This window comes from Ailuropoda melanoleuca, chromosome 16 (genome assembly GCF_002007445.2).
Source record: "Ailuropoda melanoleuca isolate Jingjing chromosome 16, ASM200744v2, whole genome shotgun sequence".
Classification (NCBI taxonomy): Eukaryota; Metazoa; Chordata; class Mammalia; order Carnivora; family Ursidae; genus Ailuropoda; species Ailuropoda melanoleuca.
In genome coordinates this window covers 78,433,940-78,445,005 of record NC_048233.1, presented here as the reverse complement: position 1 = coordinate 78,445,005, position 11,066 = coordinate 78,433,940, and the positions used below count along the sequence as shown (strand labels likewise).

The 11,066-nt window shown below is 52.5% G+C and overlaps 1 protein-coding gene across 2 annotated transcripts; it reads left to right on the top strand.

The window, feature by feature from the left end:
* The first annotated feature begins 678 nt into the window (after positions 1 to 678).
* On the top strand, positions 679 to 10,853 carry SSRP1 (structure specific recognition protein 1). Of its 2 annotated transcripts, none has more exons than XM_011229234.3 (17): positions 679 to 823; positions 1,286 to 1,438; positions 2,381 to 2,566; positions 3,122 to 3,227; positions 3,505 to 3,695; positions 3,800 to 4,030; positions 4,171 to 4,274; positions 4,376 to 4,504; positions 4,776 to 4,997; positions 5,727 to 5,799; positions 6,211 to 6,349; positions 6,478 to 6,523; positions 8,418 to 8,547; positions 8,944 to 9,114; positions 9,331 to 9,419; positions 9,947 to 10,133; positions 10,388 to 10,853. In XM_011229234.3, the coding sequence occupies exons 2-17, from the start codon at positions 1,385 to 1,387 to the stop codon at positions 10,457 to 10,459; spliced, it is 2,130 nt and encodes a 709-aa protein (XP_011227536.1). In that variant the 5' UTR covers positions 679 to 823; positions 1,286 to 1,384; the 3' UTR covers positions 10,460 to 10,853. The 2 variants fall into 2 exon arrangements, with proteins under 2 accessions (XP_011227536.1, XP_019658774.1); XM_019803215.2 differs by having other exon boundaries at positions 683 to 823; positions 1,303 to 1,438.
* Positions 10,854 to 11,066: the final 213 nt, after the last annotated feature.

Below are 11,066 nucleotides of genomic sequence, written 5' to 3'. Positions count from 1 at the left end.
TCTGCAAAGGAAGGCTGAGGTGGACAAACTCAAACATCTCTCCTGGGCCTGGCCTCCCCTGATTTTGCGAGACGCGCCCGGCGCGGACATGGTTTCGAATCAGGGCCGGCTCTGAGGAGCCTGACAGGAGCGCTTGAACGCGACACCGCCGTCCGCCAGCCTCTTCCAGCAACCCCCCCCCTCCCCCAGCGCCGCGGTTTCGGGAGTGAAGTTTTTGGGTGAGGGCAGAGAACTCTTCAAAGAGGATCCAGTCCCACGTGACAGGGGGAGCGCAGGACAGTCCCCGTCACGCCGACACCCCGGGTGCGGGCGGGTCACTTCTCTCCGCAGCTCGAAACGTTTGTCTTCTTGCCCCACAGACTCCTTTCTACTCCCCGGGAGCCACTCCCGTGCAGGACGGAGGGACAGACACACACAGCCTCTATGGGAAGTCTGACAAGCGTAAACTACAGAATTTCTCTCCAGAACCTAGTCTTCCACTGAAGAGGTGTAATTTTTAAAGAAGGAGCCCTACACGCTCCCGCTCCCATCCTCTCATCAGGTTCCACGCGGTGCGACCGGAACCGCAGCTCCGCTCCCTCAGGTCCTCCAGAGCTGTTGACGCTCTAGGCGGCCGCCTCGTAGGGGCCGCGCTCGCGTCTCTCTAGCTAGCTCACCCTCTCTATGGTCCATGCTTGGCTTCCGGTGGCGGGACGCGGGGCCGCGCACGCGGGAAAAGCTTCCCCAGCGTCCCCCCATCCCCCTTGTCCCCGCCCCCCCTCCCGCGTCCCCCAGCGCGCCCACCGCCCGCACCTGGGCCGTCGCGAGGCTGCAGCTTGAGGAGGTGGGTGGTCGCCGGCCCCGTGCCCCGGGAGGGCGCGGGCCTCGCTCCCCCTGCGGGGCGCTCAAGATGGACCGTTCCGGGTTCGAATCCACGGGCAGCGGGCGAATCCATTTTAGGGGGCGGGGGAGCCGCGGATCCAGGGCCGCGTCGCGGTGGGAGCGCAGGGAGGGAAACCTTGCACTCGGAGCTGGGTCGGGGCGCGGCTGAGGTTCAGGCCCCGGCGTTCTGCTGCTCGTTGCCATGGCGCCCAGTGGAGCGCCCCGAGCCGGTGCCTGGTCCTGTTGTAAGCGTTACTCCAGGCCGGGTTCTCCAGCCCCAGCTGGGCCCGACTCCCCGAGGTCTGCAGGGCCTGCTGTAGGTTCCCAGGCAGAGGAGACTCTGAGACATCCCAGGCTTGGCCGGAGGTTGCCACCTGGCTCCATCCATGGGCCGAGTGAGATGTTGTCTTTGATGTTTGTCTAGCCCCCTCTTGAATTCAGATTCCCAACCTGCTGAGTGTCTGCACACCCACCCAGGAGTTGGGGCCCAGCTCCCAGTTGAGGCCAACAGGGGCAAATCAGTATGGCGGAAACACTAGAGTTCAACGACGTCTATCAGGAGGTGAAAGGCTCCATGGTAAGAAGGACCTGGGCTTTTATTATAGGCTGAGAGAGGGAAGGAGGAATTAGAGGGGTAGACTTTTTGTCCATTAGTAAGAGCTTGGTGCTTTGATGATGTTGCTGTTTTAGAAAAGGAGCCTGAGGATAACGTGTAGTTGGTGTTTCCCCAACAAAAGGCAGCGGATACAGTTCTTCCTCCCCTTCCAACAGGGTTACATCGCCAAAATCTCACCATGAATTGGAAATACTGTTTAAGTCGAAAATGCATTTAATACATCAAACCTAATGAACATTGTAGGTTAGCTTAGCCTTAGGTTCAGAATGTTTTCATCGGTGTACAGTTGGGCAAAACCATCAAACACAAAGTCTACTTTATACTAAAGTTTGAACACATCATGTAATTTATTAAATACTGGCCTGAAAGTGAAACAGAACAGGTAGGGAATGGTCGTATGCGTATCAGTTGTTGACCGTGGTGATGAACCCTGGTGATGGACTCTGGTGACCGTGTGGCTGGCTGGGAGCTCTGGCTCACTGCCACTGCCCAGCATCTTGAGAGGATTGTATCACCTTTTGCTCGCTTGGGAAAAGATACAGATTCAGAACTCAAATTATGGTTTCTGTTCAATGTGCATCATTTTCACACCATAAAGTTGAAAAATTCTAAGTTGGGCCAGTGTAACTCAAAAATTCTCTGTATAGGAGTTCTGGGATCCCAGTTTGAAAGGGACCATTCATGCTGCTCCATCCTGAGGGACTACAGGGGATTTGGATGCCAGGGTTTGGTTTTAGGATCCAGATTTCCTGGTTATTTGTCTCTTCTTTCTGACCCTCACCCCTGCAGCTGTTGGTCCTGCATCTGTGTCTGGCCAGCCCAGGGTAGGTGTTGGGTGGGACTGTTTGTGCCCCGTACACAGTGTGTATTGTACCCTTGCACTGGGGCCTGTTTTCCCAACAGAACGATGGTCGGCTGAGGTTGAGCCGCCAGGGTATCATCTTCAAGAATAGTAAGACGGGCAAAGTGGACAACATCCAGGCTGGGGAGTTGACGGAAGGCATCTGGCGCCGTGTCGCCCTGGGCCACGGACTTAAACTGCTTACAAAGAATGGCCATGTCTACAAGTATGACGGCTTCCGAGAATCGGTGAGGTGTCCTGTGGCCATAAACCCCTTTTTACTGTGCCACCTTATTTATTTTTCATCTTCTAGAAAGAATTGGGACTCCTTCGATAACCATGTAATTGCTAGTTTTGGCTCCTCAGAGCAGGGCCATTGCGGCCATTAAACAGTGTTCAGCTTTGGGTGTCTTGTGCTTTGACTCCGGAAGATTTTCTACCATTGGGATTTTTGGTGGTTTCTGCTCATTGCCTTTGTCCAGATCCAGAGTCTTAGTGCTTCACTTTGAGGTTTGTTTTCCTGTTTTGAACTGTTTGAGTTAAAGACTTTACTGCATTTTAATTTCACTTTCATTAAAGCACTGCGTGCAAATTCAGAGAGCATTGTGAGGCTCATGACCAGGAATGTCATTTCCATAATTTACTCCCTCCCCGCTCTGAGATCCAGTCCCCAGCAGTAGCTTCTTTCAACAGCTGGGTTTCCGACAGAAAGTAGATTGTGGTAGTTTCTCAGAGAGAATCCCAGAGTGTTTGTGTTAAGGCCACCAGGGCTTACAGCGGCTGCTCTCTCCCCTCCCCCCCAGGAGTTTGAGAAACTCTCGGATTTCTTCAAAACTCACTATCGCCTTGAACTGATGGAGAAAGACCTCTGTGTGAAGGGCTGGAACTGGGGAACGGTGAAGTTCGGTGGTGAGTCCTGGGGAAGACTGAGGTTTGGAGGAGAAGGTAGGATGAAGGGTTTCAGCCTTTACCTTGTTTTGCTCTTTTCTGATTTCCTATCAGTTTGTAATTCGTCATAAATTTATTGCGGACCAATAGTGTATGAGGCACTGTGCCTGGTCTTGGGGGTGCAGTGTGACGATTTCGTCGCCCAGTGCCCTGTTCCCGGGATCGACAGTCTGGTGGGAACGTTGTTTATGCAGACTTGAGGGGAGGAGCTGGTGGTTGATGAGCTCTTTCCCCGCAGGGCAGCTGCTTTCCTTCGACATTGGCGACCAGCCTGTCTTCGAGATACCCCTCAGCAATGTGTCCCAGTGTACCACCGGCAAGAATGAGGTGACACTGGAATTCCACCAGAACGATGACGCAGAGGTGTCCCTCATGGAGGTGCGCTTCTACGTGCCTCCCACCCAGGAGGATGGTGTAGACCCAGTTGAGGTGAGGCCTCCCCTGGCCGCCTGGAGAGCAATGGTGCTGAGCAGGCCCTGGCTGGCCCGGGAGCAGGATCCCTGCTGCCTGACTACCAGCGTGTACTTTTGCAGGCCTTTGCCCAGAATGTGCTGTCTAAGGCGGATGTGATCCAGGCCACTGGAGACGCCATCTGCATCTTCCGGGAGCTGCAGTGTCTGACTCCCCGAGGCCGTTACGACATTCGGATCTACCCCACCTTTCTGCACCTTCACGGCAAGACCTTCGACTACAAGATCCCCTATACCACGGTGCTGCGTCTCTTTTTGCTCCCTCACAAAGACCAGCGCCAGATGTTCTTCGTGGTAAGCAGAAACCCCGGGGGGGGGTGGATCTCGTTCTGGTTTTTGCCCAGTAGATCGATCGGTCTTGCTGGTGTTTGGTTAATGAGCAGTTCTTGCGGAACACGGATTGGTGTGAAACCTTGTCGGCTCTTCCTTACCAGATCAGTCTAGATCCCCCCATCAAGCAGGGCCAAACCCGTTACCACTTCCTGATCCTCCTCTTCTCCAAGGATGAGGACATCTCCTTGACTCTCAACATGAACGAGTGAGTGTGTCTCTGAACTCATGTCCTTCCACTGTCCAGGCAGGAGACTGGTGCCATGAGAAGGCGGCAGTGCTTGTGACCTCACCTTCCTCTCTTTGTAGGGAAGAGGTGGAGAAGCGCTTTGAGGGGCGGCTCACTAAGAACATGTCGGGATCCCTGTACGAAATGGTCAGCCGGGTCATGAAAGCGCTGGTCAACCGCAAGATCACAGTGCCGGGCAACTTCCAAGGGTGAGAGTGCCAGTCTGGGGTCCTGGCCTGACCGGGGGGCACCATGCTGTGTCTTCTTGGTAAATCCCTCCTGGCCTGGGAGTGCAATCTCCTAGAAGTCCGTTTGGGTCAGAGCACGTTGGGTGTTCGTTGTCTCCGTCAGAGCAGTGTAGTGGGGTTTACTCACGCGAGGGCCTGAGCGCATGTGTGTCGCTGCTGAGAGATGTGCCTTTGGCCCTGTGCCACCTGCTCTTGACTGAGGCACTGACTGGACCCCCGCCTCCTCCACCAGGCACTCAGGGGCCCAGTGCATCACCTGCTCGTACAAGGCGAGCTCGGGACTGCTCTACCCCCTGGAGCGGGGCTTCATCTACGTCCACAAGCCACCTGTGCACATCCGCTTTGATGAGATCTCCTTTGTCAACTTTGCCCGTGGTACCACCACCACTCGTTCCTTTGATTTTGAAATTGAGACCAAGCAAGGCACCCAGTATACCTTCAGTAGCATTGAGAGGTGAGAGCTTCTGCCAGTCACTTCCTGGGCATCCTGGTCTGGACCGAGCCTCTCCTGGGAAGCCTGGAATGGCGTGGGGCCCTTCTCTGGGTCTGTGACTCTTCCCCAACTTTTCAAGCCTTGAGAAGAATTTTTCTTTTGCTTCCCTGGGATTTGGTCCTTCTTGGAGTGCTCAGCCTTTGAAAGCCTCTCCCTTGCTTTCTTTCTGTACTTGTTTCCCATATTATGTGTTCAGTACTAGCCCTTCTTTTCCACTCCCCCCCATGATGGAAATGCTATCTCTCCCTTTCCTGGAATGAGCTCTGTGCCCGAGAAAACAGCAGCTAATGTTTATTGAGTGCTCGCTGTGGGCTAAACGACTTCCAAACATCTTCCCTCTTCATCCTTATGACAACCCTGTGAAGTACAAAATTCAGTCTAGCGCAAAAGTGCAGATGTCCCTTTCTCCGACGTTTTCCCCCTGCTTTGGGCATATCTGGTGACTAGCTACACACCCTCCCCACCTTTTCTTTCCCAGACGCTTGAGACTCTGCAGGTTCCTTTCGAGACTAGTGTCTGACTCTTCCTTACCACCGTCCTCTAGGGCCCTCTGAGCTGTTAGCTTGGGTAATGTGGTCAGCAGCTCCAGGCCCCACAGCCTGTCCCGGCCTGGGGGTGTCAGAACAGCATGCAGCCCACCGTGGGCATGGGCCCCGTGTGTCTAGTAACCTGGTGTATCTCGCCTCACAGGGAGGAGTATGGGAAGCTGTTTGATTTTGTTAATGCCAAAAAACTCAACATCAAAAACCGAGGACTAAAAGAGGTACCTGTGCGAGTGGGAAGGATGAGCCTCTCCTGATCTGTCGGGGTTGGAGGGAGCAGGGATTCTTCTGCCTTCTTTTTCACTATCTCTTTTCTTCTTACCCTTATAGAAAAAAGAGGTGCGTGTGACCCTCCCCCCTTCCCGGTGCAGGTTTCCTCAGCATGACCTTAGATCAGTCTCGGCTGCCCCTCAGGGGCCCCAAGTGGGGCTGGGAGAGGGAGGGGCTTGGACTAACCCGGTTGGCAGGAGGTCCTCGGGCACAGGCCCTGCACGTCGCTGTGTGTGGACAGTCCAGCCCCAGGGTCTTCTGGGAGCTGGCCTTACTCACAGGCATGGGGGGAGTGCTGTTGAGCGTGCAGGATGCTGGCGCCAGGGTGCGCCGGCCCTCACTCGCATCTCGGCCCTGGCTAGGGCATGAACCCAAGCTACGACGAGTACGCCGACTCTGACGAGGACCAGCATGACGCGTACTTGGAGCGGATGAAGGAGGAGGGCAAGATCCGGGAAGAGAATGCCAACGACAGCAGCGATGACTCCGGAGAAGAAACCGGTGGGCTAGCCTCGGCAGTGCCGGGGCACGGGGCGGTCAGGCTCTTGCCTGGGGCCAGAGCTGGGCATCCGGGGAAGGGGGCAGGATCTGCATTTGGGGCAAAGCTGACACATCCTGTTCTTTTTCAGATGAGTCATTCAACCCAGGCGAAGAGGAGGAAGACGTGGCAGAGGAGTGAGTTTTGGTTCCACTCGCAGGGGTGAGGTGGAGGCCTATACGCTTGAGGGACCAGAAGATACTTGGACATTTCTCATGTCCTAACATTAGCTACTGACCCAGGGTGGAAAAGTGACCTCCACCGAGGTAATACACAGAAATGCTTTGGAAATTGTCGAGGGCTTTGCAAGTGCAAGGCACATGGTAAAGCCAAAAAAACAATGGGGAGACAATGGGAATAAGAGCCAGCGCCCGCCCATTTTCTCACGGGGAGTTTCGGGGTTAGTCGTTGGATCTCGTGTCCTCACCTGCAACCTTACGTGGTCCCCCCGTGCTGTACTGATGAAGGCTCTTGATTGCCAACCTCAGAAATGTGACTTAAGCTGACTTTAGCATAAGAGGGAATTTTACTAGTTCACGTAACTGGAGGGTCCAGGGATATAATTGGCTTTAGGTACCTGGATCCAGATGCTCAAAAGTTGTGGGGAATCTGTTTTATTTCTTGTGATTTTCTTGTTTTTAGGTAGATGTGGCCCATGCAGTGTCACATGACCCTCAGAAGCTCTGGGCAGGCTTAATCCTATTGGTTTAACACCCAGGAGGGCCTCTTCTCTCAGGGCAGCAGTGAACAGCATGGTCACTGCCCCTTCCTGAGTTACCAGCATGCGCGCTGCTGTGCTAGAACTAGGCATGTACCCACCCTTGAAGTTGGGGTGGAGTGTGCCCCTCCTGATGGGGGCAAGGTGGTTCCCACAGAAAATTAGAAAGAATTTCTTGCCTTATCCAGAAGAATTGGAAATGAATGTTGTGCAGCCAAAAAACCCAACCTCTCCCCACACCCCCAGATCAGATATATAGAGATATATATGTAGATACGTGATATGTACGTAGTATATGTATATAGGCGTCTGCTGGTTCTGCTTGCCGCATACTTATGAAGGTCAGTGAGCAGATGCTTGCAAAAATCCCGTGGAGGTTGTCTGGCACCATACAGGTGTAATGTAGGTCTTATCTTCTGAGGCGTTATGGACAGACTTGCACTGAGGTCAGTTTCCCCATATATGTACATATATATATATATATATATTTTTTTTTTTTTTTTTTTTTAAAGTAATCTTTATACCCAATGTGTGGCTTAAACTCACAACCCTGAAGGTCAAGAGCTGCATGCTCTTCCAACTGCCAGTCACGTGCTCCTAGATTTTATTTTATTTTATTTTATTTTATTTTATTTTATTTTATTATTTTTTTTTTTTAAAAGATTTTATTTATTTGACAGAGATAGAGATAGCCAGCGAGAGAGGGAACACAAGCAGGGGGAGTGGGAGAGGAAGAAGCAGGCTCACAGCAGAGGAGCCTGATGTGGGGCTCGATCCCACAACGCTGGGATCACGCCCTGAGCTGAAGGCAGACGCCCAAACCGCGGTGCCACCCAGGCGCCCCTAGATTTTATTTTATTATATTTATTTATCTTTAAAGTTTTTTCCCTTTTCTATAGTAATTATCTCTTTATCAGAAAAGACTCTAGGGTAGATTAAGACAGCTAACTCAAAGGAAGTGGTGAAGAGTATTTGGGGTGTGTTGCAGGCAAGACAAGACCAAGTGCCTGTCCCCAAGAGTATGGGGATGGCGTAGGACGTGGGTCAGGCCATGAGCAAAGAGAGCAGCTGAAGCCCACTTGTTGTTTTATGTTTCATTGGTTGACTGATGCCACGGCTGGGTGTGGGGAGGGGATAGTTGAAGCCACTTCAGCTGAGAGGAGGAAGCAGGGTGGGGACTGGTGGCTGGGAGGCTGTCCTGTGGCCCCAACTCCTCCTTTTTGGGCAGGTAGCTTTAGACTTGTTTCCCTCCTGTCCTGAGTCCGTGGGGTGCTCTCCTCTCTCCCGGGTGTAAGCCCCCCTCTCCTTGGCAGGTTTGACAGCAACGCCTCGGCCAGCTCCTCTAGTAATGAGGGTGACAGTGACCGGGATGAAAAGAAACGGAAGCAGCTTAAAAAGGCCAAGATGGCCAAGGACCGAAAAAGCCGCAAGAAGCCTGTGGAGGTGCACACTCAGAATGGGAGGGTGTTGGGGAGCCATTCCCTTTATCTTCTGTCCACCACCAGTGGGGCTGCTTTTTGTAGCCAACGAATATGGCCTTGAGTATCTCCTTGGAAATTTTTCACTCTGGCCTTTGGGCTAATTCGCTTCTGGGAGATCTGAATTAGACCAGCTTCTGTTCCAGGAGCCTGAGGCAAGGGGTCCCTAGTGAGTGAGGTAGGGGGAGGAAGACAGGGTTCCTGGCCTTGGGAGCTCTCAGTCTAGCTTTATGCCTATTCATTCCTCTCANCCCCCCCCCCCCCCCCCCCCCCCCGGAGCAGGTGATCTAAATAATTTGTTTTGGAGAAGATGGGGGTCTGTGAGAAATAGATGGCTGAAGGCATTTGGGTTTTTATGTAGGTGAAGAAGGGCAAAGACCCCAATGCTCCCAAGAGGCCGATGTCTGCCTACATGCTGTGGCTCAATGCCAGCCGAGAGAAGATCAAGTCAGACCATCCTGGCATCAGTATCACGGATCTTTCCAAGAAGGCAGGCGAGATCTGGAAGGGAATGTCCAAAGAGAAGAAAGAGGTGAATGGCAGCAGAGATGAGGGGTGGCAACTTAGTAACTGATAGCAGGGGCAGGGATGGGCTATCGGTGCACCTTTGCTGTATAGATTTTGCCTGCATCAGGGAAGAGGCCTCATTCTTCTCTTTTTTTCGTGTGTGTGTGTGTGTGTGTGTGTGTGTGTGTGTGTGTGTGTGTGTGTATATATGTATGTATGTATGTGTATGTGTGAGAGACAGGAGTGGGATCGGAAGGCTGAGGATGCCAGGAGGGAATATGAAAAAGCCATGAAAGAATATGAAGGGGGCCGGGGTGAGTCTTCTAAGAGGTGAGTGTTGGGAACAAAATGGCCCAGTAAGTGTTTTTTCAGCATCCATTTTTGCGGGTCTAGGTTGAGAATTGGGGTGTTAAAGATAATAGATATGCTCTGACTGCAGTAGGGCAGTGCTTCTCAAGCCTGGGTAGGCAATTGCCCAAGTATGGGTAATGTGCTGGGAATTCCTTAGGTCACTGGATAAATGGGGCCCTTTTCCTAGAGAGTTTTATTTGAAGGTGTGGGGGAATTAACAAAAAATTATGACAACATAATTCACACGGATTTTTAGAGATAAAGCAAGAGATGTCAAACAGGTTCTGCATATGAGACTGCTTCAGCCTATGACCCCTGATTCTTCTGGTTATTTACTTAGGAGGCTTCTCCCTTGGGGCACTTGGGGCTCACCTGGTTGACCGTTTGCATTGTAGTGAGATGGGCAGTGTGGCTGGGAGTGAGAAAAGCCCTGTTAAAGGTAGGGGTGGATTGGCTTTGATGGGTGAACCTGAACGCCCAGGCCCCTCTCCTTCTTGGTGCTGTAGGGACAAGTCAAAGAAGAAGAAGAAAGTAAAAGTGAAGACGGAAAAGAAATCAACACCCTCGAGGGGGTCATCATCCAAGTCCTCGTCAAGGCAGCTAAGTGAGAGCTTCAAGAGCAAAGAGTTTGTGTCCAGTGATGAGAGCTCTTCCGGAGAGAACAAGAACAAAAAGAAGAGAAGGCGGAGTGAGGTGCGGCAAGAGTTTGGTGGCGAGGGGTACCTGAGGCCGAGGGGGTGGATGTCTGGGGTTGGGTTGTGGTAGGTAGGTCTGTAAGAGTAATGAGTGGAATGGAAGGGTGCAGATTGGAGGTTCTGAAGGCCTGTGCTGCATTTGGAGGGGGGGCGAGGTATGGAAGGAGGGGTCCTTCACCTCTGTAAAGTGGCTCCCTGGGAGGGCAGCCAGGACTCTCAACGTTTTCCCCTTAAGAGACCTTTGATTTTCAGGACTCTGAAGAAGAGGAGCTGGCCAGTACTCCCCCTAGCTCAGAAGACTCGGCATCAGGATCTGATGAGTAGGGAGGAGGAAAATTCTCTCTCCTTGGGCTTGCCCTGTCACACCTGCGGTCTCCCCACCCATGTTTTGGTACCAGTTTCTCATATGAAATGCAGTCTGTGGATTTTGTGCCATCTTGACAAGCTCTCCTGGTGGAATGCACTTCACTGAGGCAGCAGGGGAGCGTCGTCTTCTTCCCAAGGATGGCTCTTTATCATTTGGGGAGAGATCGGGTGGGCAGCGCAGTGCAGGGTGGAATCCTGGGCCTGCTCTCCTGACCTTAGGGCTGCTGCTTCTGTTCAAGTTGCTGCAGCAGGGCTCATAGCTCCTAACGGGGGCCTATTTCTACTTTTATTTTGTATTTCTGGTCTGTGAAAAATCAACATTTAATAAAGGGAACTGACTTTGGAAACCATGTCCTAATGCCTTCTCTCTAGCCCTGTTGTATCGCACCCATTTTTGGCGGGTGGTGTTTACCATACGATTGTGACTGGGCAGGGCCCTGCAGGCCAGCCGGGAAGCAAGCCTCCAGGTACATCCTGTTCTGTTCCCGATTGGACAAGCATTGGTTTTCACAATCTTCTGCCGGGATGGGTCACCTGAGAATCTAGAAATGAGAGCTGATCTGAT